The sequence below is a fragment of the Sciurus carolinensis genome, chromosome 4 (genome assembly GCF_902686445.1).
Source record: "Sciurus carolinensis chromosome 4, mSciCar1.2, whole genome shotgun sequence".
NCBI classification, from domain to species: Eukaryota; Metazoa; Chordata; class Mammalia; order Rodentia; family Sciuridae; genus Sciurus; species Sciurus carolinensis.
The window spans coordinates 99805785-99833259 of NC_062216.1; the positions used below are offsets into that span (position 1 = coordinate 99805785).

General features: G+C 32.4%; 1 protein-coding gene across 1 annotated transcript in view; it reads right to left on the minus strand.

Moving 5' to 3' along the window:
• The window catches only part of Cpne8 (copine 8), a 194091-nt gene that overhangs the window by 50653 nt on the left and 115963 nt on the right, over positions 1–27475 (minus strand). The window contains exons 12-14 of the mRNA XM_047550827.1: positions 6928–7003; positions 1549–1602; positions 469–530 (exon numbers count right to left, since the gene is read on the minus strand). Of these exons, the coding sequence (XP_047406783.1) occupies positions 469–530; positions 1549–1602; positions 6928–7003 (192 nt within the window). The remainder of the gene's footprint in view (positions 1–468; positions 531–1548; positions 1603–6927; positions 7004–27475) is intronic.

The following is a 27475-nucleotide window of genomic DNA, read 5'->3' on the forward strand; positions in this document are numbered from 1 at the left end:
GTTGATGGACCTTTATTTTATTCATTTATTTATATGCAGTGCTGAGCACTGAACCCAGTGCCTCCCACGTGATAGGTAAGTGCTCCACCACTGAGCCACAACCCCAGCCACTAGCATATATATTTAAATAAAGTCCTCAAGCTGTTCTTCTATTTTAAAAGCAATCAAAAGTACATCTAAAAGTACTATATGCTAGGCAAGTAAAAACATTCTATGTAAGTGTACATAATAGCTTTATCTACAACTATTAATGGTATAATAAACTATTTTTCTTGATTGGAGAAAAGTTATTTTTTTTACCAGAACTAATAGTTCTTGGTATTTGCGTTTTTCTGTGTAGGTCTGAAACAAAAATACAGCAGGTCTTCATCAAAATGTACAAACTCGCCCCCATACCTGGTGGTAGCACTCGCAACACACATTCAAGGAGATGTTTAAACAATGAAATAATTTGAAAGAATGACTTACCCTCCCTTAATATAGTCAAGGAATGAAACTTCAGTTTCTACCAAGAAAGAAAGTAAAGTTACCTTAAAAAAGAGAGCAAGAGAGACAGAATTAACTGTTAGTACTAATTGTAACCCCAAATGGACATTTTTCTAACTATTAAAGAGAAAATAATATTTCCTAGCATTTCAAAAAATCACTAAATACGTTATTCTTTATTAAAATCTGCTAGTACTGATTGTACATTTAAAATTATATGAAGGAAAGGGATAAAAATATTAAATTAACTAACTCCTTTCTATGATCCATTTACTTCCTTTGAAGAACAGCATGAAAATTATCCACAAGGACACTGTGTTATTTCCCATTTTAGATAAAAGGAAAGATGAAAGGGAGTTGGAAAATGGTTAAAACTAAAAAACAAATCAGTGAGCTACGCTACACCAGAAGAGAAGTGTGTTTTTGTCATGGTTTTATAATAAGTCCACCTAATATTTTAAGTGTCTTTCTTTATAAAAATCTTTATGAGGAAACTTGAGGAAAACTTAAGATTTTGCTTCTCCCAAGAACAGTTAATCTTAGAAAATAATCTTCAGGATTTTTTTTTTCTCAAAATAGGATGACATTGGATTTTCACAATTTTCAGATACTTTCATCTTTGCCCCCTCCTATGCTGAGTTAAAAGGGCATTCTCAAAGAGAATGTGCTATAAATGAACACTTTCATAACCCATAAAATGAATCCTAATAGTTAAGTGTAACCTAGAAAAAACACTATTTCTTACTACCACTTAAGAGTTTTCAAGTCTGCCTGATTCTCTGATCTGATTCTGCTGGTCAAAGAGTTCAGAAGAAAACTTCAGCTTCCCTCTGGGACCTTAAAACCTGAAGAAAAAGGGCAGGAAACCAAGCCACTAACTTTCATGAGGAATTATCCATTGTAATCACTCCACCAAGGACATAAATTTTTTTGCTATAGTCCTTCATATTAAAATCATAGGTAAAACAAGCTCAGTGGTTTAGTTGTGTTTAGTCTGATTAAAAACATCATATATAACTCATTAATTCAAATTCTTAATGAATAACATAAAATTTGACTTACTGTTCCAGAATTAATGTATTTTTTCTTTTTTCCTTTCTTTTTTGGATTCACCACCTTAAAAAGCAAAGAAACAAAATGTTCGCATGTTAGGCTTTATACTGAAATTTAAAAAAGTATGGAGTTGACGTGCTGCCTTCATGTCCTGTGCAGGTTTTCATTTATAAGTATCTTCAGGAGGATTCCTGGACAGTCATTTGAACAGTCATTTGGTCTCGGCAAAGGTTACTAGGATCATCTTTTAAAATACAATCTTTGTTGATAATATTCTTCTCAATCATTTTGCATACTGATTACCTACACTATCTGAATCTTCCACATTTGAGAGAGACTTTTAATATTTAAGGTTCTAAAAAATATTGACTGCTTTGTAGAAAAATCACAGGTTGCTAAAGGAAAGTATTATCTGAGAGGCATTCCTTTTATATTCTAGATTAAATATACTAACATAGCAAATCACCCAAAGTATGAATATTTAAGGGACCTATCAGCCTGTTATAGTGCTAGAAATTTCTACCAGATACCATGATTGATACATAATAATTGGTAAGGGTCTGGTTTGTGGAACAAGGTTGAATTTTTCACTAATAGTTCAATGGAGAAATGTCATTGCATTCCTACAACACAGAGGACACTAGGAATATAAAATGAAAAGAAACTGTCAATCAAATAGGGGAAATTAAACACATAAGTGCCTTAAGAGTCCAGAGTATAGAGAAAGCCTTTGACAGGAAAGAAAAATGAAGAAATTTATGAATAAATATTATGTGAAGTAGGATATATTAATTTAAATAGGGTTCCAGTAACAAGAAATTAATAAATACAACATTCTAATAAAAGGAAAGGCAGGGGCTATGGTTGTGGCTCAGTGGCAGAATGCTTGCTTGACATGTGTGAGGCCCTGGGTTCAGCACCACATATAAATAAATAAATAAATAAATAAATAAATAAATAAAAAAAATGAAGTTTCATTGACAACTAAAAAAAATTTTAAAAGAAAGAGGAAAAAGAAATGGCACAGGTTGACTGGAGTAGAGGGTATATACAAAAAGATTAAAAGGTGAGTAGGTCATATTAAAATCATCACTACTAGACTGGGGAGATTCTGCATTATTCAATTAATATTTTACATGGTAGAATAACATAAATGATTTGCAGGACAGAGTTCTAAGGACAGAAAGTGGAGGCAACAGTTAGGGTCCTATTTTAAATCAACTACACAAAAAGTAGTGTTGCATTAAGTAAGTACCATTGAGAATAGTTCATAGGAAAAATCTAGGACATAAAATAAACTGGATTTGGTAGGTATAGGTAGAAATCATAAAATGCAAACTGACTCATCCATTCATTCACTGAATTATTTTCAATATTTCAGAGTACCCTTATTGGAGTATATTTTACATGAAAAAATATACAATGATTAGTACATAGGACACCATCAGAAAAATGACACATTTTTCAGATTAGGTAAATGTCTTGAGGGTAATACCATTAACTATGTAGAAAGTTATTTCAGGGGTAGGTCAGGTTTCACCTTGAAGTTTGAGGAATTCCTCAAATTGAGGAATTGTTTGAGAAGCACAGTACTGAAAAATATGTGGGAAACCACAAAATAACATGAAATCAATCAAAAGTTAAAAAATAAATTTGATGATATATTTTTTTGAAAATTTGTGTTTGGCATTTTGTGAACTAAAATCATCCATCTAGCATTATGATTTTTCCTGTATCTTTGGACTGAATTTTCAGTAAAATTTAAAAAGCATTTTCAAAATGTTCATATTAATCTCTTTGGCTTTCAGGATATCATAATCTAACTAGAGTCTAGAGGACTTATCTCAGATTATATAATTTTGCGATCAAATTACATGAGAATTTGTCTTTTAGTTCCATAGGACAATTTCAACAACCAAGAAAAAAAAAAAAAAAACACACCTGCTGTAATAGTGATAACAATGTTAGTTATATAAAATGTAAATGTAATAGCATTATTATCTTTAAATAATAAAAAAAAAACGGACTAGGGAAACATCTCTGGAATGGTGGAGTAAGAATCTCAGAAAATATGCTCCTCTATAAAGGCAAATGAGAACCCTAGGGAAAAAAAAAATGTCGAAAACATTCTTTTTTTTCTCCAAGAATCTGAAAAAACTCAAAGGCTTGCACCAATCTTAAGGATCAATCATTTAAGGAAAAAAGGTTGAGTGTTACTTTGTGACATTGTCACTTTCCCTATTGCAATCTCATTTTCCTAAACTCTATAGCACTGAAAGTAAGTCAACCTTGCAACCACAGTAACTGTGTAAATTTAAGTCTAAAAGCCACTGAATGGGAGAGAATGAGTATGAAGTTCACTAGAAAGAATCATTTTCAGAGAACTGTCATTAACTGACTTGATCAAAAGCTCCTGGAAAAGCCCCAATTAATGGAGATTGGACTAATCTTTATTTGACCTGACTTGAAGTTTGATCAATGGGAAAAGTCCTGTCTCCTGAGCACTTACTGGAAATAGTCAGCGGCAATTATGTAGCAGCAGGTCTGCCAGAGGAGATGAATCAAGTTTGGGCAAATAAAAGGTTGATGCAATAATCAAAAGGAAGATCTGGGGAATGAGATGTTCATAGAGGCTTTAAAAGCTCCAATGTACTGCTGAGGATCAAGAAGACCATGTGCCTAAGAGGGACCTGAGGAAGCCCCAATTCCTTAGCTCTGGTTGACCTCAAGTCTTCACTCAAAGAGCACATGAAAGCTAAGGCAGAGCTGTACACTGTTGGAGCCGAGAAGGAGCAGTCAACGCACACAAATTCTATTCTGGGAAATGTGGGTGCTATGGTTTGAATGAATCCCTTCCAAAATTCAGGTGATAGTGAATAGTGCTAATTGGTGAGGCCTTTAAGAGATAATTAGACCATAAGAGCTCCTCCTTTGTGAATGGAATTAGATGCCCTTATAAAAGAGAGTGACAGAGCTGTTTCTCTCTTTTCCTTCTACCTTCCCTCATGTTGAAGGTAAAACAAGAAAGTTCTCAACAGATACTGGCATCTATATATTGGATTTCTGCGCTCCCAAATATAAAAATTAAATTTCTGTTCTTTATAAATTATCCTTTTTTAGTTTAATTATGCTTTTTGGATAGAGACAGTTGTAGAAGCTAACATGTGAAATAAGAATTCTCATGTGTTCTAACATAGTAGCATAAAATGGACAGGGACCTGATTTTGAATGTTACCACAATGTATTACTTAAGATTTCTGGCATTCAACAATAAATAAGACATCCAAAGAAACAGGAACTTATATACCACATAGGAAAAAGATGTCAACACAAATTATCCTGGGGACTTGCAAATAAAGCATTTAGTAAACAGTCTTTAAGTCAGCTATTAATACACGTATTCAAATAGCTAAAGGAAACAAGGTCTAAAGAATAAAAGTATGAAACAATGTCTTACCAAAGACAACAGGTAAACTGAGATTTTAAGACAGTACCAAATAGAAATTCTCAACTGGAAAAAAAAATTAACTAAACTGAAAAATTTGCTAGAGAGGTTCAACAGAACATTTGATATGGAAGAAAAGGAATCACTGATCTTGAAGATTAGTCAATTGAGATTTTTTTTTTTTTTCACAGTACTGGGGATCTCAATTGATATTTTTGAGTTTGGGAAATAAAAAGTAAAGAAAGAAAAAAAAATAGTCTAAAAGATCTACAAGGCACCATCAAGAACATCAACATATGTGTGCTAAAATACTGAAAGGGAGTAGAGAAAGAAAAGGGCAGAAAGAATATTAGAAGAAATAATGGTTAAAATTTTTCTTGATTGCCTCCAAGAAAAGGAGTGCAGAAAGTGAAGTATCTAATGTATTGTCTCTAAGATGTCCACTAAAATCCTAAAACTATTTGTTTATAATACATAGCTCCCCATTTCAAGTTCCTTCAGATTGATGTCTTATATTGATAATATATAAAGGAAGAGAACATTGATATTTGAAGTGAGAGCACAAAATTCTTACAGGGTATTTAATTTTAAAAAAATCATTATTAGCCACTTTTATCATCTCAGATGTGGCACCAGTCTTCTCATTAAGCAAGCTTTGTTGAACCAGAGAAAGTGGGGTCTATGTGCAACTAAAAATCAGAAAAGTTTATTGATCTCTGCAGGGTTGTGTGGGGACTAGCAAGTGCAAGGAGAACTGGTATGCAGGGGCATTCCTCCTCAGCCTGGAGGCTGGACAGAGAGAACAGGCACTTACTTATTCACAAACTGCCATATCACTGTCACTGCCTCTTTAGGGTCAATATTCATTTCTTGTAAGACCCAGATAGAAGAGATTGACTCATGTCTCCATATTTGTTTTTTACTAAAATGCTTTTTTGAGTTGAGTTTGGCCCTTCTATAATAATTTTAGAGTCCATTAAGTACATTTACTCTTTTGAGCATATATAAAACTATATCAAACATATTTTGTTTGCCTCTCCCATTACACACTGGAATTTTTGTTCACAGAGCAAGGAATATAGATAATATTAATAAATCTTTTAATAATTTAATAAATGAATGAAATACAACTAGTTTTAGCCTAGGAAGAAGGTCTAAATTTTAGGATATTCCACCACTCTCAAAAAAGGTCAATTTTAGTGTTAATTTAGTGGGGAGAATAACTATCATTGGTTAAATATTGAGATATTTTTATTTTGCTGTCCATATACATTAAATAAAAAAATACCCATATATAATAAGTTTTAAAAATTGAACAACAATAACAAACTAAAAGATTAATAGTGCTAAAACATTCCATATGCTCAAAAGAAATCTGGTGATTAACTGGTGCTTTACAGCAGAAATAACTACAGTGTGTTTACTTTAGTAACTTGGATTTCTTGAATGACTACATATTCCCTGTCATTCTTTCAGGCTACACCTAAACAACAGGGAAGGTACTCAGACCATAGTTCATTTTATAATACCATGCTGACAATAGTAAAATGCATTTTTAAAATTAGAATGTAGGTAGGGACATCAGTAGCAAAACAAAATGTAGAGGCTTCAGCTTAAGAAAAAATGTATTCATATTGAATTTTTAAAGTAAGAAAGAGAATAAAAAATTCAAAATCTCTTAAAACAGATTTAAAAGACCACATGACTTGAAGAGAAATATCATTTGATCTAAGAAATAAGAGTTCAATAATTCATATATATCAAATAGCATAGATATATATACATATATAAATCTTTAAATTTATATATACAAGGTGTGTGTTTGTGTGTGTGTGTGTGTGTAAACTTAATTATTCCTTAGCAATTATCCTTTGCAAATTCCATACTTTTAAAGCACAAATTTACTTACTGTAGAAACAGTAGTAAAACAAAGTGTCTCTTACCTCATATACATTGAACTGTGATTGCCCTCTTGAAAGTTCCCTATAGCTTGTTGTAAATTCTCCAATGAAATCATGACTAAAATTAAGAAGAAAAAATATATAACATTAGCTTCATATATTTGTCAATTATATTTTAAAGTCTTTTAGAAATGTATAATTTAATCAATATGAAAAAAGCTTGCTACCTTATGAACATAAAATACTTTAAGAAATTAACAATTTTATTATTCATTAGTCCAAACTTTTGTATATTTAACAATTACATTTTATTAATATTCAAATATTTGGCTTAGTCACAAAATTATTTCAAATAGGTATGTTAGTTTAAATAGCTCTTAACTCAAAAGCATGACATATATGTTATCCAAATAATTATTTCACTGTTGGAAACACACTAGTGAGAAATTAATGTAAAATGCTGATATTTAATACAATGGAGAAATGTAACATGCCAGAGGAAGAAGATGACACTATAGGAGTTAAAGTATGGGCTGGGGAGATAGCTCAGTTGGTAGAGTGCTTGCCTTGCAAGCACCAGGCCCTGGGTTCAATCCCCAGCACCGCAAAAAAAAGAAAAAAAAAAAAAAAAAAAAAAGGAGTTAAAGTATTATAACAGTATAAGAGATGCCACAGTAGTTATTTTTATCATAGAATTTAAAGTTTGGTTCATTCATTTTTCAAATGAAAAAGTGTTCATTGCCATATGAATAGACAGTCCTGCAAACCCTCATGTGATCATAGGCTTCACCTAGAAGCCATGAACCTTTAGTAGACCTGACGTTGACCAGTAACAGCAACTTACAGTTGTGTTTAACTAACCAAAATAATTAGATGCTATCAATTTTAGCAGAGTTTTTGTCATAAGAAATTGAGACAACTCATTTTGATATCTAGCCTCCCAGTTCTTCATTATCTAAAATATTTTAGACATGTGTCACAACACTTTACATGGGGCATTCCTCTTTGCACTAGTATCACCTTGACCTCTTGTAGATTTAAAATTCAGAAGCAGATTTACAAATATGAAAATGTTAAAGAGAGGGAGGGAAGGTGGCAGAGAGAGAGAGAGAGAGAGAGACAGAGTGTCAGGGGGGTAGGACTAAAGACTGAAATATTTGTATTGATAAACCCAAACCATTAGAATTCACTCTTGCAGTTTAGGGATAATTATAGAACAGTACTTTATAGTATTACACAGTCCATGAGTGTTATTAAATTTCTTGTAAAATCTGGTAATGTAGATTTACTCAGCATAAATGAAATGATTCTTTTTGATCTTCAGAAGCGCAAGCTCACACCCAGGGTTTCTTTCACTGAAATCCTAAAACTCTTGAGATAGGGAGGGTCTGTTTAGAACCCATCCTCCCTATTGCTATGCAGGTTTCAGATGTCTTAAGTAACCACTGAGATAAAAGGTTCTATTGAAGCACTTCAAACACAACACTTTGATGTAGATAGGTGTGAAGAAGTCTTATATAACCAGAGCTCACCACAGCAGTGGGGGCAACCTAATACAGGGACCCTAAAAATGTCTGGATCATTTAAGGCCTGAGAGTAGTTATCTGATTGCACTAATCGTATCTGTGTTTGGTTAACTGTTCTAATGTTCAGCTCTTAATTGTTAACATTAAATTCCTACCACTAGATACTCATCCAAAACTTGTTAGACAGAAGCCATATTTACTGGTCTCATGTAAATGCAATTAGGCTATCATTTCTATGACATGTAATACATCCATCTGGATACAGACAGTCTGACAGTTAAAAGTGTGGAATGACCAAACTGCACTTTGATATGTCCATGTGGAAGTCATGGAACTTTCTTAGAAGTAGGTCTTTGACATTTGGTTCTATTTTGTTCTTGTTAAACTGGTTACTCTTCATGGGGTTTTGAACAACAGGGTACAATCTGTTGGGTCTCAATGCTAAAAATCTGTGTTTCTGTGTTGCTGAGATGGGTTTTCTACTCTGAAAGACCCCTGTTCATGAAATGGAGAGTTTTCTCCTCTGCATTACTTGCTAAGAGAGCTTAGAGTCAACTTGTGGTCTATCTCCAATACATTATGTCTTCTGCAGATTTTTCAGATTTCTTACCCTTATTACCCCTTTGCTTCAGTATCTTTATATAGATTATCTTATTATAAACATTTCTGTAAGCTGCCATGGAGCCTTTTAGAATAGAATAGGGCATATATAAATGAAACAATGAAAAAAATATTAGTCCTCCATTCTGAATCTTGTTCAAAATGATTATTTTGAATAAAACTCTGAATTTGCATGTAATATGAATACAATGCTATCCTTGGATTATAGAAGAGAAAGTGTATTGAGTCCCAAATTGTATTTCAGCCTCTAAGACAACATTTCAATGAGAAAAAATAGAGCATTACATCCATTCTGCATCCACAGAAATGAAAAAGCAGTAAAGATCACAAACATAAGGCAGTGAGTGAAAGTAGCAATACAACAGCCAACCCTAAGTAAAGGGCTTTGTCTCAAGAAAAAAATCTGAAGAATAAATCTGGGTGAATAAGTGGTAGATTCTCAGGTCAATTTTGTTAAAGACCTCTTTGAAACATGCATATTTTTATAATCTCCATCCTTTGTAACCTGTCCAACTTCAAATATTGTATATTAAATCAAAGGCAAGTAGTTTAAAGAGAATATTTAAGATGGCTTTACTGATTTATTCCCATAATTATCTTATTCCTTATCAATGATACTTAGATACTACTAAGATTAAAAGAAAGAAAATGAAGTTGCTTTAACACTTTTATCTGTTCATGATGTTCAATACTATACAATACTGAAACATTTCTCGCTACATAGAGAAATAACATGGGAAGTACTCTGATAATAAATCACAACCAACAATTTCCTTGTGATTCAATAATACTGTTTTGCTATTTCCTGTTAATTTAATTGTAACTCAAATAATTAATTTATGTTATAAGTCCCAAGCTCTCTGACTGCATTTATGCAATAAAGTTTAGTCTAGGGCCATTTATTTGGTTTGTGTCTGTTTACGTGTCTATTTCTTTCATAGTTTTCATACGTGTATATATTATTTAAGGTCCAAGGGAATATATTAAAGAGATATTTAGAGCAAAGTGATTTTGACCATAGCTACTAATTTGGCTCTAGAGAGCCTCTAGTAAAGAGATCAAAGTGTTGAATAAAATCTCTGTATATTACAATCCTACCTATGCTCCATTAATAGTTGATAAAATCGTATGCAGTACAGTCACATTTATACCTGAGATCTGTAAGACAGACCCTGCACACAAGCTCTTTCATTCTCCCTGACAATGAGCACATTCTTCCTTTATCTTTTACTCTACAGTTTAGTTATTATCTCCTCTGAGAAGCCTTTCCTGCTTCATGCCAGGGTTCTTTATTCTCAAACCCAATAACAAAAACCAAGAAACCAAAACAAAACACCCAGTATTTCTCCATCATCACATGCACTACATTGTATTACACGTCTGTTTATATATTTCCCCTCTCTGCCTGCAACACACTTGAAGGTGCGAAAAGTGACAAATCCACCTCAGTCTTCCCAGTATCAATTTCAGAGCCTGGCAAACAAACGGGCACTGCCAAATGTCACAGAACTCAGGATGATTTCAGTCATGCTGCCATCTTACCTTGCCAGGAATATTAACCATTTTACTTCACATCATTCAAACGCAGTCCAAAAGAATGACGTAAGTGTCGATCACATTAATCATTATAATCTTACCTCCTAAAAACAACTCTGAGTAATGCAGATGACTACTATTTCCCCAAAGAAACACACCTGCATAATCACACTAAAGGAAAAGAATAACTGGAGAATAATGCCTTTTGCTGTCACTTCTGATGAACTGCATATTTATTTTCCTGTATGCAATTTAATAGTTTTGCACAGAACGGACACATCGAAACTATGTACTAAATCCATCTCATCGTTTTCTCTACCATGATGCAGTTTTGAGTTAGTCTGTCAACTTCAGGGTCCTTGTGTCTTCACCTAAAAATTCGAGGCAATGCCTTTTTACTATTTCAAAACTAAACCCAGAGAATTTGATTTGTTCAGTAGTGTTCAATTTTTAAAGGGCATGCTAGAAATATATCTTAATTATTAAGAATATAGTTCCAGATACATATAATTGTAGTCAATAAAGAAGCTTTAATGGAAGTCATTTATGAAGGTGGAATATGCTTGTGAACTGATATGTGGTGCATTATGATATTTTGGACTTTAAAACACATGTGGCTTGTACTGTTCTGATGCAAGAGTCCTTCATTCATGAGGCATTCTTCTTTGGAGTATACCACAGTGTGATACGTTTTGGGAGTATACTGAAGGATATCTCAAGTAAAGATCTGTAAGCAAATTTTAAGTGAAAGACAATTTTCTTAATTTGGGTATTAAAAAGATTTGGGCACAAAGATTGGCATGACTGATCTTCCTTATGGGAAAAACAGTCTGAATTTGTGTTTCCTCCATTTGTACTTCAGTGCAGTGATTCCCCAGGTTTCCCTGTCTTGCCTAACCTGTTCCCATCAAGACAGGGAGGTGTTTGAAAATAGCAGGGGTTTGAAAGCTGAATAGTTATGGAAATAACAACTCTTTTAAAATGAAGGATAGTTACATTGACCCTAGTTCAATGCTGCAGACATTCTCACTGGTTAAACCTGTTTCATAGAAGGAGGGTTCAGTTATCTTCCATAGGTGACTGGAAAGGAAGCATTAGTTCCATTACTAAGGCATCATGTGAATGGAAGCTGCCCATGATCGCCATAAAAAGTTGTGTTTATAAGTTCAGATAATAATTTATCTGTTTTCTCTGAATTTGAAATATTCTGCTTTTCTTCTAGTCATAACTCTGTCTTTTACATACTCTTCAGTATTTACAAATGTTTTTACAAGATAACATCAGCCTTCTCTGATTCTTTTTTAAAAGAAGTTGTATTTAAACACTTTAACAAAAGCAAGTCTTTTTTTTTATAATTTCCTGAAATTCTGATGGAGAATTTAGTTTCCTAAAAACATCTAGAAATGTGACTTTTAAGTATTCCTAGATATGAGTTGGTCTGTTTCTTAGTTTACAGAATTAGCATGATTCCTAATTAACTGCCCCAATAAATACAGATTATAAGCATACCCTGAAAAAGCTAAATTTTTCTTCATAACTTGTGTTCTTATTAGCAGAAATTACTTGTATATAATACAGATGAACGTATTGAGTGTACAAGTGATTATTTATCCCCAGCTTTATAGAAATTTTAAGTGATTTCAGGAGGTATGCATCTTCTCTGAGTTTCCTGTAGATTAAAAGAGTATGTTAGGGACTGCGGAGGGAAATGCATAATCACTTTCTTATATTAGGATTTCAGCAGAAGAACTAGACTAATTTTATCAGTGTTATCCACACCTGCTTTTTAATCCAATTCTAATATAGATGAAATGTTTTTAAAGCTATATTTTATACATATATAAAATAAGTATAAAATGAATGTAACATATTTGTCCTTTGGGGTTCATATATATAATTATAATATCTACATAATCATGAATTTTAATACTTATATTTTACCTATTATGATTATTGAATATTTTATTTATAAATTTGATTTTCATTTATTTATTATGTCCACACAAACACTTGGACAAACCACATTTTCTAAGATGAATATTCTTGATATCGTTTCCACTGGTATAGAAAATGATATATTCCATAATTAAGGAAATGTTCTATGTAATGAGTTATCACATTTGAACCATTATTATATGTTTGGATAGTTTTTCTTATCTTCTAAAAGAAAGAGCATATAGAAATAATTATAAAGTCTGTTTATAATGCTGAATTATTGAAATTACATGTGAATCTATTAGATATAACTTAAATTTACATATAAAGTGGAACTCTTAAATACTATTATTTTTAGTTCTTTTTCCCATTGCCTCCAATAAGCTCAGTGCACTAAACCATTGTTAGGCAAAAGCTTCCTGCTCAAATTAAAATTTTCCTGACCAAATAAAAAGCACATTATATTTAGGACCAAAACTCCCTGAAATAAAATAATTTAACCTAGCTTTAACTTCACAAACGTAATTTAATCCATTAGAAGTTAGGATAGAGTTTCTTCAACCAGTCAGAATCTATGAATACTCATCTAAGGTTCTATGAATTAGAAAGTTACTGAGATATGTCTGAAGTTAAAATCTTTTCCCATTTCATGGATTTTAAAATATTTATTATGACATTCATGTTGCACAATTTTTCTCTGTAATTTCAATGTTTGAATTCTAGTATTTAGCTTGAATATAAACTTATAGAAAAGAAAGTCTATGTGATTTACTATGCTGTTTCAAAAGTTTAAACTATCAGACGAGTGGTGTTTAAAACTAGTAGGAATTGATAATAACTACTCTTATTATAACAGTCAAAAAAAAAAGCAGAAGCGGAATTAATGTAAAATGATGACAAATTTAATGATGACCAAATGACTGAAAATGAAACAAAAATTGGGCTTACTAAGCCTCCATTCTTGTTTGGTTTTGCTCTTGCTGTCATTGTTCAATGACCACATAAATGTAATTCAGTTTCAATGTACTTCCTTTCCTATAATATCAGTAAGTGATACATTTACTCAAGAATAAATAAATATGTAGACATATATACTTCAGTTATAAAAGCATATATTCAATTCATAATTTTTAAAAATGCAATTTAGCTATGCATATTTTATTACTCATTCATACTTGAATGTTTTTGAGCCAGTGTTGAATACAGATTAATACTTATTTTTTTCTTTTTATACTCGAATTAACCTGAGTTCATAGATAAGGTTAAATCTCATCATCTCTTTGATATTATATTGCTAGTTTTATCTTTTCTTTGTCAGTTTTCACTACTACTATATGCAATTAGGTGCTACTATATGTGATTAGGTGGTAATGGTATTGTCTCAATTTATCTTGTGTTTTCACAGTGATTAACCCTAGAATACAAGGAATCCGCAATTTCTCAAACCAATATTCATATTTTGATAATGAAGCACAATGGAAAAAAGTCTATCAAAAGAGAGACACACTCTCCTCTCTCTCTTACACATACACACACACCACATTTATATAACACGAAACTCTCAGTATCAAGTAGCAAAACTTATCAAGTTGTACACTACAGTCCTCTCCCACCCAGGCGGAGGGTCTTTCAGTGGTGAACAGCCTCTTCTTTTCCTCTGGCTTATTCTCTCCACTCTACCTTGGGACACCACTTCCCAGCCACCACCCTTGACAGAGCTGCCCACAGATTTCATAAATGTTCTAGCTCCCTCACCCTGCTGGCTTGTAGAGCTACAGTTACCTTGCTCCCTCTGCCTACGGGTCTCCATACTTTCCATTATCTTCCAGAGACTGAGGGACTCAAAAGGGCAACAGGGATCAGCTGCAGAGGGTTAAGTCACAAAGAGGAAGAGATTAAAGTAAATTTTCTACTGAAATTCTTTCAAACTTAGGGAGAAAATGTATTTTGGAGAATAGCCTTTTATCTGTGTCAGGGACTTAGGTTTAAAAGGCTCACATTCCCCCAAAATGGTATGTCTGCCCAGTACAAAGCAATGGGAGTTGTTGCTATATGTATAGACAATTCAGATAATTCAAGTCCTCAAATCAGTTATCCCAGGTCCCACCAAGTTGCCTAGACTAGTCAACTCAAATGAAAAAATTCACAAATATAAATTTAATTTTGTGCTCTATTAACAAGGAATTTTTAGTAAAATGTGTATTATTAATTTTAGAAAGAAATCATCTCACTTTGGGGAAATTTCATATTTAGAGTTGACACAGATTTCACCTGGCAGGTCAGATCATTCAGACTTGAAAGAATTTTCAGCCAGGAAGGGATAGTGTATTTATTTTTATATTAATGTAAATGTAATAACAACTTACTGTAACTGAATAAAGTTCTCTTGGAATTATTAACAATATTCAATTAAACCAGGACCCAAAAATATTTTCACATCTCAAAATGAAAATTACTTTCTTAACCTACTTACAGGGAAACTAACTTGTTAGATATTTTAGGGTGCAATTCCTAATGCGTGGTTTGGGTGCTATTGCTTTTATAAATACAGTTTTAACAATATAAATATCCTCAAAGTATTTAAATTTGGAAGCCATAAAGCTCAATTTACAAAAGATTTTTTGTTATACAGTTGAAAAAATTACATATCTTTTCAATAAATGAGACTCCATGAGATTTCTGAACCAAATTTCAGAACACTGAGTTCCCCTGAGATATAAATCTAAGAATTAAAAATAATAAGCATAATAGTGTTCAGGTTGCTGAGACTGGATAATATCTATATGAGGAAACTCTTCCTTTTTAGTAATAGCATAGAAGGAAATTTGTATTTAAACATATTCTAAAAATCTCAGAATTTTCTGGCAGAAATAAACAAAATTATACATGCAACCCAATAAAAATAATGTCTAGCTATTGGATTCTCTTTGTCTTCTATTGAATTTGAAATCATTAGGCTTTCCAGTAATTTTTCTTAACCCCTCAAAACCATAAAATATATTTTCTACTCCAAAACAAAAAAGTTAAGATGATTAACTAGGGAACAGCAAAATTTTGTCTTAAGTTTTTTGAAAAATGGTGTTATCTTAGAAAATGGTTATAAATGCAGCCCTAACCTCAATATATGTTGAAATTTATTTTAGAGATTAAATTGAAAATTTATAATACATGTGTTCTAATGACTTGATTTCTTAGGACTATATTCTAACACATTAAGAATTCATATGTCATCTAAACTTGATATAGTAGATATGGTAGATTCTTCCTACACATTAAATATCTTATTCTGTGTCTTTAGGAAAATAAAGTATTAAGGAACTGTTAAGATAGTAGCATTTTCAAGGAGGCATCATGAATGTGAAGCTTCAAATATAAATATATTTTTCTCTAGACAAATAAAATTCCAGTTTTGAATTCACTTTAAAAAAGACATAAGCAAAGAAAAATACGCACATCAGAAATTTTTTCCTTTTGTATGTTAATTTTGGTCCATGTAAACACAAATGCTAGTTCAAGCACTATAAGTTAAGAAGTTAAATCTCTATGCTAGAGTTAGACACAGAACATTAGGAAGATCAACAACACAAATAGTACAATTTATGAAAACTCATCCCTTCGTGTTTATGTTTTATTTCATGTGTGAATCATGATAGAAATTTAGAATATTTGGCTTCTGAAGAAGTGGTCTGAATAATTCTTTACTACTCTTAGCACTATATTCACAATGATAACAATTCTATTTATACTTAACTAAATATATAATTTACCAGAAAGCCTGAGATGATTTTGATATCTTTAAAGAACATTATATCATAAATATGTCACAGAAAAAATGATGATAAAAATCTCATATTCTTTTAAGACATTATTAATCAGAAAGCAATTACTGAATGCTTCCTCTAATTGAATATTAATGCCAAATAATTATATTAAATGTTTAAATATACATATAGGATGGTTAATAAAGAAGCAAGAGGATGACTTCCACTCTCAGATGATCTCTGAGACATCAAATTCAGTAAAACGCAAATGAAGCTCATTTTGTTTATTCGTTTAATATTAAAATGTCCTAATTTTTAGTAATATCAATCTTAATGTGGACTACATTACTTGGTTTCAACTAAAATGCAGAAATGATTCCAATATTTTGAAGTATCTTATACACACAAAAAAGTTACTTCCATTTGCAAAAATGTGGATAACTGAGGCAGTTACTTAGACAATTTAAATTTCAAATAGAACTGTCTGGAAGTCTTTGTTTTCTTCCTTAAATTGCATGTGTATACACAATTTAAAATGATGAATATCCAAAATTATGCTCACATTCAGGCTTGAACTAAGAATATTGTAGTAGAACTACAGAGCTTAAAATTCAAACACTGAGCAGAAATGTTTGGTGAAGGAATACAGCAAACCAGATCTTAAGACATAAAATGGCATTTCAGATGTTTGGCCTTTACCCATAACAGGGAGTCACATGCCAGTCATCAAGACAATTTAAAAATACATAAACCCAGCACTCAAATGCATGTCAATATTTATAAAAGCTAAATTTTCACCGGTAGTGACAGTAATCTATGTATGTCTTAATTTTAGCCCAGATCAATAACTATCAAATTCTCCCTCCCAAGCATGCTTGGACTACAAAACAAATCCATGGTTAAAACATGTTTTTGTTTGTTGTTGTCTCAGGATATGCCTACCATAGCTATCACCAAATGCCAAAGATTAGGAACTTGAATTTCCAAGGAGTGATTCTGGATCTCCATAAGTCACGTTCTAATTTTCCTACACTAAGAAGCACAGGGTGGTGGGAAACAGACACAGTGCTTAGGACAGTGAAACCTAGTATATAAACAGTATTTTGCTTTGCAAGCCACTGACTGCTTAATAGTCATGTAAAATGGACAAGTCATTTCCACGTTCTGAGTCTTCATCTTCATATCTAAGAAGAATAATATTCTTTGCTGGAATATTTTTCAATTAAGAAGAAATATATAAAATTACTTGGAATATAAAATTAAATTTAAAGTTCTATAACAAATAGTCACAAAATTGGACCAATAAGCTAGTCTGTGAAATCATTCTATGTAACTTAAAGACTATACCATAATAGTATCTCTCCCACTCATAATCATTCTCTTTCTTTTTTTCCCCTCTCTCTTGCCAATTCCAATGGAATATTACCAATTATTACAAGGCAAAGGTATTCAGCAAATTCATGTCTGCAGTAAGCCTCTCATTATTAAATTTTGGCAAACTAGTTTTTCCAGGACTTGGTTGTTGCTATGCTTCTTTTATGTACATTTAAAATACAGGTAGCTGGCCATGGTGGCACATGCCTGTAATCCCTGTGGCTCCGGAGGCTGAGGCACCTACCACTCAGTGAGACTATCTCTACATAAAATACAAAATAGGGCTGAGGATATAGCTCAGTGGTAGAGTGCCCTTGGGTTCAATCCCCCAGTACCAAAAAATAAGATAAAATAAAATACAGATTATTGACATATATTACACAGCTATATAATGCGATTATAATGCAAAATCTCACAAATTTGCTCTGATGTTTTATAATGACAGAGAAAACAGTAGGTAACCATTACATACCAATAATTACTCTACTGTATAAAGGAAAAGCATCATTACTATATGAAAGTCTTCATCACATCCAGAAATTTAACTTGTAAGACCTCTTTGACCTGCTCCATTGATTTTTCTCCCAAAACTCCGAGTAATCTATTGTTTCAAATATATCATTTAAGTAGAACATTCTTCAATTTATACCTTTAATTTATATTTCAGTTTCCATCCATTTCCCTAATCTCTAATAGCCTGACATACAACTTTACTGTGCTATAAATTTTTAAAAAGAGGAGGTAGACTGAAAAATCAAGTAAAGGAGATACAGTGAATGGCAAAATCTTTAGCCAAATAATCTTAGAACAGAGAACCAGGGTGAAACATAGCTGGGCCTCACAAATATCTGCAACTTTTAGGAAGAGTCTTGTGTTAAAAAGCAGAGTAGAATCCAGTTGCTAAGTACTGACTTTTTCCTGTTTTCCCAGCAGGAGGTGAGCATGAGTTCTACATCATCTGTGTTGCAACCATGTACCAGATTTATGTATAGGGGAGATCTCTTTATCAAGACTAAGCAAAAGCTAAATAGGAATTTTAAATCCATCGAATTGAAGCCCAAGTTCATCATATCCACTTCTAAAACTGCAAAGTTAGCAACTTGTTATTCCCCTATTTCCAATAATAAAGCACTTTTTTTCTTTCATCATCTATATTGGAATCCAAAAATTGTTTTATTTCAGACTCCAATTGAAATCATTCAGTCATTATAAACCCATAGATTCCAACCCATTAACACTAGCCCAAGTATCCATTCTCGTCTTTCTCAAATGAGAAAGTGTGTGTAAAAGCACTTTGGAAATTTCAAACTATATGCATAATTGAAGGGTAATTCAGGTGCTGTACCTGACAATGAATTTAATACTGTTTTAATTGTCTTTGCTACCGACCTAAGAGGTTATTATTGCTATCCCAATAATTTCCATAAACCTCCCAAATAGTCTTTGTACTTCTCTTTCTCCTGTGATTTCACAGATATTTTCCTACAGCTTTGATCATGTTAAAATGTCCCCAGTTGAGGATCAAAATCTCAAGAGCTCCAAATAGTCCAATGAGATTCATTATATAATCTCATCTGTAACTAGAATTCTCTCATTATATAGTCTTACCTTACTTTTTATGTCTGTATTTCTCATTAGTTCTTTCTAATATATGATAACCTATCCACACAGAACCATAGACAAAACAATACCTTCTACTCATTGGTTTCACAACATTCCTTCTTTCTTTAATTCCTAATCTTCTTTCAGATAAATCACATATCAATTTACCACAAATTTATCTGAAACACTGCCACTCAGATGTGAACTTATCTTTTTCTGAAATTCAGCATCATTTTATGATATAATCCTATGAAGAGACATTCATGCTTTTTCTAGTGTTTTGCTGCAGAGGTTGTACTGTACACTGTAGGACTACAACCTTCTTCATTGTATGGACTGTATGTATGTCAATAATTTTTAATTCCTGTGCAGTAACTAATAAAGCAAATTGTTTTTAATAGATGCTCAAAAAACATTTCTTGATTTTAACATATTCTTCATATTAACATATTTCTGCTCCTAATCTCAGAAAAAATTTCAGCCTCATAGACTGAGATTTTTTAATTATTCAATTCCAGAGTAAGTTTCCAAAATAGCTTTCAGCCCAAATCTGAATCACAATGACTCAGAGTTCTTCTCAAACAACTCACACTTAAGACTGTGTCCTGAACCTACTGAGACTGTCTGGATGGGCAACAGTTTAAAACAAGCTCTCCAGGTGATCCTCATGTGCACCTCCAGTTGAAACCACCATTGCAAATGGTCTGCAATATACATCTCTGGCAAGTAGTGAGATGATTTCAATGATTTGCTCCTGACTACAGAAAAGGGTCAATGTTTTATGTTTCATAGGGTGGCAATGTCATTTAAGGTCATTTCAGAGATATGCAAAATACTCTTAAATATGAGCCCAGGGGAAAACCTTTGAATATGTATTAAAAAATCCTTTGGGAAGCAGCTGGTAAGATGACCTGAAGTCAGAAATATGTTAATCAATGAAATATTTCATTCAGCAACTTGGTTGTCAAAAAAGATTGCCATAAACAAGAAAAGAGGTAAGGTTTTATCTTTTTTCTTTAGACACTCATGTGTGTTGTAATTAGACTTTTTAGATGAATTTTTTACAAGTTACAAATTGTAAGTCCAAAGGATGCTAAAAGATAACAAAAACGATGAAAATGAACAATGGCGAGATACTTCAAAATTGAGTGACTGAATATCTTGTTGACACAGTGTCAGTCTCTCAGTATGGTACTGAGATCACTGCTTTCCTTCATCAGGAGATTGTTCTTTGGAGAACACATCATTACAAGAAATCATTCTCCAGGGTTTTGAATATAACAGAGAGATTTTCATTTTAAGGGCAGTAACTATGAACCCCTGGAGACACAACCAGGAACTTGAATCAAAATCATCAGCAGTAAATCAGTTATTATATTAATTCTTACGAAGAATAAAATGCAATTAAAAGCTTCCTTTTTGTTACTGCTCAACTTTAACACAGGACCTAGAATCTTACATATTGAAAATATGGAATGAATTTGCATATGATTTAGGTGTTTTTTTGTCTCCTGAACTAATAAGATGGGAGCGCAACACATATTAATTAAATGAATGAGAAAATAAAAACTTAAGATGCAGTTTCTATAAAGAGAAACTGGAAACTAGAGAAATGGGTGCTTTGCTTGCCAGTTTAACTTGACATATCATTCACACTTCACTCCTCACCTCAATCTGTACAGTATAGGATTCTACTCACCTGATCTTCCCAGGCTTTTCAGAAGCAACCAGATTTTCTGAATTTATTTTGAATTTTTAAAAAATATTACATGTAATAATTGTTCATATTTATGGTACACAGTGAGATAATTTAATGTATGTATGTAATGTACAATAATTAAAATAGAATAATCAGCCATTTCCCTCTCAGACACTCATCATTTCTTTGTGTTGGGAAGTTTCAGACTCTGTTCTTCCAGTTCTTTGTAATGTATATTTTGTTGTGAACTATTACTGTTCCACTGTGGTATTATTTTTAAGTAGCAAGCTGTGATTTCTAATGAGACAATATATGCTCTACTAACAATTAAAATACTATTACCGATATTTATAGCAATGGACAGTGTTTCTAGATAGAATATTTTCTGACATTTGCTAGTTATCCTCCCTTGTTCTCTCTCTCTCCCTGAGGTAGTCTCTTCTTGCTAAGCTAACTGTCTCTCAATCCCATAGGTAAAGAGTTATGAACTGCATTAAGAATTCAGCTCTCTAAGCCACATAATGGAACTGGAGAATTGATATGTCAAGCTGATTTATTTATAATGTTGATATTTCTAGACATTTGGTTGACACCTTCTTTTCTTAATATATTTTAAGAACCCATGGCAAATTTTTTTGAGACTATGTAAAGGTATAAGAAAAGAAGTAAAAAGTGTTTTCATCCCAGCATCCAGAGATTCTGATGGTTGATGTATATTTTCTTACATATTCTAAGCATTCCAGATACAGCACATAAAGCTACACTGTCCAATTTACTAGAAACTAGCCATGTGCAGTCACTGAATACCTGAAATATAACCAGTATGGAGTTTTGCAATAAGTATGTAAAATATTCTGTATTTCAAAGACTTGATACATGAAAGAAAAAAAAATCCCATTAGCAATCTTGATACTAATCATGCTGAAAAATAATACTTCAGATACATCAATTTAAGTACAATATATTTTTTAAATAATTTCACCAAATTATATTTACTTCTTTTTTATTGTGGCTACCAGAAAAATGTGACTCATATGCTATTTCTATTGAATAGTACTCTAAAATTTTCAAAAATAATACTATTAAAAAAGCATACCCACAAATTATTAAACCTCCCTGGAAAGCAATATTATTAATAAATAAATAATATTCTTTTGATGGATGTTTCAGAATTTAACTTAAACACATAAATTGTTAAATATGAGTTGAATATTTTTAGCATAAACCTTTTCAGGTTTCTAAGAATTACTGTAGATTTTTAGAAATGCAAGTAGTAGAGAAAAGTAAAGAGGTATTTTTAAGGATATTAACAGATGTAAAAAAATCAGTTCCAAATAATTTGTTACCATTTATAATTCTATTAAAGTATAAAATGCTGACCTTAAGTCCCCTGAGCAATATCAAATAATGTGCTTTAAAATATTTTCTAGTCTGGTTTTAAAAAGTTATTTGATTTAAATGTAATTTATTATATATAAAGCTATATGTATGAAATTATTTTGCTGTTGATTATTAGTAAATTTGATTTTTTTCTTATGGATTCACTATTTATGATAAAATCTTTGCCTCTTTGTAATTGAGCGTGGGCATTTTCTCCTTATTATACTAGGACTTTATGTATTAATGACATTTTCATCTATAAAGCTTTATATATTTAAATTCATGGATTTCTTCCAATGGCCCAAACATATGAAAAGTAGTCAACCTTACTAGTAACTGGTCCCCAGGGATATACAAAGTGAGATATGCATAATGAGATGCCTACAAAAATGGCTAAAATTTTAAACTGGATCCAAATATTGACAAGGAACCATAGCAACTAAAACTCTTACACAATGCTGGCTGTTAAGTAAGTTTGCAAACCACTTTGGAAAAGTGTAGGTGAGAATCTACTAAAGTTAAACACAGGACCCAGTCTCAGATACATATCCAACTGTATCAAATTTCACTACGTACAACCAAGAGACATACACAAATATGTTCATGCAGCACTGATCATAACAACCAAAACCATAAAAAAAAAGGTCCATCAAACATGAACTAATTAATGGTAGCCTACTGACCAGCAAGACACACTAAAGATACTGCAATGAACAACATGAATGAATCTCATAAAGTTTTTTCAATGTTGAGCAAAGTCAGACATAAAGGTGCACTTACTCTGAGACTTGCACTATATTAAATTCAAAAACAGCACTAAGCTATAGTAATAGAAGGCGGAATGTGGCTGTTTGGGGGAAGGTAGGTAGTGACTGAGAGGGGCAGGAGAATGCTTCTAAGTGCTGGTGAACCTCTGTGTGTGGATGTAGGTGCTCATCACAAGGTGTTTTCAGCTGTGAGACTGCATTAAGTTGTGAATTTATGATTTGCACACTTTACTGCAGTACACTGTAATTGAGTTACAAAGATTATTCTTAAAATGGACCCACAAATTCCATCTCTGTATGCTTAAAAGACCTTTAAATTTGGAAATTAATTTCTTGTCTTCTATTTTCTTTGTATTCTTCCAATTTAGGTGGAAATCATTTTGGTCAAGTCTTGATTAATTGAGTCTTGATTAATTCTTAGGTTAGTTTGAATCTTATATATCATATATAAATTATTTCAAATCATATGAAAGGCTAAATTGGTTATTTTCTAATTTCTCATTCTTCCTAATCTAATTCAAAAGAAGAAATTTGGCTGTCTTCAAATAGCCTATCTCCCTGACAGGTCTCAACCTGAGTTGCTATAGAATTTTGGATTCAGGGAGCTACAGACTTTAATACTAAATCATATCTAAAGACCAAACCAAAAGCTAACACTTTGTCAGTTTAAGATCCCTTTCTGTGACAGATTAACCCTAATTCAGCAATAGTGACCCTGAAGACACAAAATGATTTATTTTGGAAAGGTTGACTTAAAATCCAAATCATTCGGAGAGACATTAATAAGACCTCAGCTTCCCACATTTGCCTTTATTCCAAAGCTTGCTAGAACATTTTTGTCCTATTCTGAATGGTCTTTTCTCTTTAAATTCCTTTTCTTCTATTTGCATAATTCAGGATATCTTTAGTCTTGATTTATGTTCTCTTTCCCTGGGCTGTATTATAAATTTTTTTTTCTACTGCTATGCTGCTCTCTTTACTATTTTTCTCTTTTCAGTATCTGTTTACTTTGTAAAAAATCATTTCCAGTGTCTCGCTGTATAAATTATGGTATTCTTAAAAGCAAATTCTAGTAACAACTATTTATATCTTTATTTACATCTGCATTTACTTCATCTTTTTAGCTTATGAAAACGACAAATAAGGACTAACTTTTGGAAAATCATTAATTTTTTCTAGTGACGGTGATGCTGTTATTCTTTGCTTATTTCTGAGAGATACAGGAGTTGACAATTAATTGGACATTGTGGATAAGAGAAAGGAAGGGTTAAGCTCAGTGTGGTAGCGCACACCTGAAATCCCAGCAGCTGGGGAGACTGAGGCAAGAGGATCGTGAGTTCAAAGCCAGTCTCAGCAAAAGTGAGGCACTAAGCAACTCAGTGAGACCCAGTCCTACAAAATAGGAATGGGAATTTGGCTCAGTGGTCAAGTACCCCTGAGTTTAATCCCTGGTACCCCGCCCAACCCAAAAAAATAGAGAGAAAGGAAGAGCCAAAAATGATTAAGATCCTTCAGGTCCGCAAGTTTGGGATTAGAGTACCGCCTAGGACTTACTTTCAAGAAATATTAATTGGTAGAGTCAAAGTAAATATGAAAATATGAAGATATTTACCTGCCCACCTGCTAATAATTAGTCACTGCTCAGCCTCTTGTGTGGCTTCCTACTGATCCTGATTCCATGGATGAACCCTAGACTCTCCAGTTCACCCCCAAATCCTAAAAGATTGACCCTGGCAATGTAAAGGGGTTGGGGGACCCCATTCCCATTGCATGGCTCTCATCTTTTTTGATGGTCTATAAACACTTTAAATATCACCCCTGGAAATCTCACAATGGACTAAACCTGAGAGAAGAAAGGCAGAATTAGTGGTGAAATTGATTACTCATTCAGGATTGGACAAAATGAAATAGAATTAATCTCCTCTTTGTAAACTAGAGTTTTAATTTGAATAGTCTTTCTCAGTCCTAAGGATTCTAATATTACCTTACACCAGAATTAGAAATTAATTTATATTTCACAATTGAAGGATAACATTTTAAAGGAGACAAAAGAATTTAAATAGTATAAATTTTAACAGTATAGATACACTGGTTGATTTGAATTTTATAATCCTGTGTAGTAGGTAAAAGTTTATTAGTATTTGGACATGAAATAAAACATAAAAAATTAATTTTCATAATAGCATAGATACATTAATGTAAAACCTAGGATAACTGCAAATGGTAAAACATACTCAGGAAATGCCAGCTAAAAACTCACTACCTGAAGTTTCACTGGGAAAATAAAGCCCCAATATTATTCAAGATATTTTCATTTAAAGCATGAGAATGAGGAGATAAAACAACAAGTATTAAAGGAGGATTGAGTGTTCATTAGACAGATAATAGCTATTTTAAATACTCTCTTCAGTAATACTGAAAAATAACACAGCAAGGAGCTAGTACATAAAAGGCAGTTAATCTACCCTGTGAGGAATAAGAAGACAAAACCCAGCCCTTGACCTCAGGGAGTTTATAATCATCACAAAAGGCAAAGCAGAAACAAATAATTTTGATATAAGTCAAAATGGGTTAAGTCTGCAAATAAACATTCTTAGGTGGTAAACACACAGGAGAGAGGGATTAAATGAATTCAGAGACAAAAAAAAAAAAAGCTTTCATAGAATTGATGCCATTTAAATTTGGTCTAAACGGAAAACCTAAAGGCAAAAAGAACACCACAGGGTTTTCCGAGTGGTGAAGTTATCTGAGCAAATGCATGATGGAAGAGGACAGGCCCAAAATGAGGCTGCAAGGTCCAATTGGCTAGAGTACCACTTCCCCAAATCTGTCTTGCATTTTTCTGTTAGTAAAGGGTCTGTGTGAAATGATTATACAATTTTCTTAAAAAAAAAATCTAATTGAAGACCAGATATATACATTTCTTGAAATATATATCTGAAAGAATTCAAAATCATTAAAGGTAGAGAATTTTAAAAAATGAAATGCAATTAAAACATTATTGTATAAAGCAATTTTTTTTAGTTACATCACATCACCTGGCAAACTGTTCAACACAAAGCATGCTCAATGACAATTTATTACAAATTAAATAACAGAATTTCTTTTGAATCATAAATAATGAAGAAGTTCAAGAGTTAAAAATTGATTACCACCCTAATTATCTAATGATACATAATTAAATCAGCCTTTCTTGAGGGCAAAAATTATAGATTAAAGGGAAAGGCAATGAAGAACTCACAAGCTACATCTGAGAAAAATCATTTAGTAGATGGAGGGAAATGATATGTCAGTGACTAAAATGTAGATTATAAATTCCATTTATTAATATTTTAAAAAATTCAAAGAAGTAATAGGCACTAGGATAAGGAAAAGATTCAGTCTTGTTTGCAGAATACACAGAACATTCAGAGTTAACTATAGGCAAATGGTGTGTTATATTTAAGGGAAGATTAGTTGGAGTGAGTGAGGAAACTGAAAATAAATGAAAAATACAGAAGGTTAAAAAAGGATTCTCCTGATGAGGTCTAATGTTTTAAAGAACTCACAAGTAAATTCTTAAGCACTAGGCCAAGAATCACTTGGACATGATGAATAATCCCAGAATGAAAACATCAAACACTTTTATCAAATATTAGCTTCAAATGCTAGAAAAAGATAGCATTTGTAGAGCATTTCACAGATAAATTTAGTTTGCACTTAGTTATAATAAATACTCATATTAAATGACACCATTTGACAAAATGCAAGCAGTAACAATGAAACTTTTACTCTCCCTATTCAAAAGACTTGGCAAGCTGGAATTTCATGATTGGCAGTTCACTATCTCAGCCCTTTCATCAAATCATCATTTTCTGGTAGACAGCGATCTACTTGGTAGCCCATTTACAATCAGTTCCATATTATAGATACACAGACTTAAAGCAGAGCTGCTCCATTAATGCTCACTGAATTTTAAATTAAGCTACAAATTCAGCTAAAGCAACTTCAAGTAATTGAAGCTTTTCAAGGACACCACCACTGATTGCTTCAGACAAGTCAGTTTTTCAGCACTTTAGCTTCCAATTGTTAAAATGAGATTTAAATAGGCTTCCTTCTCATCCTTTAAAGAAAAAGTGGGAACTATGGGAATGATTTTAGTAAAGTGGTTTAACTTGTTAAAAATTAAGTACATTAAAACCAATTATTCATCCCAAAGTCAAGCAATCCTGGCACTCTCAATATGTTTAAATAAAAGGAACAGATGACCATACTTCTTTTCTGGGTTAGTTCGAGGTACCTAAGTTAATGTTATGAGCTGACTTGCTCAACAGCATTACCATACTTGTGTACATGTCATAGATTCATGAGATGTTCCTCACAGAATTAATTTCAAGTTGATCAATTAAG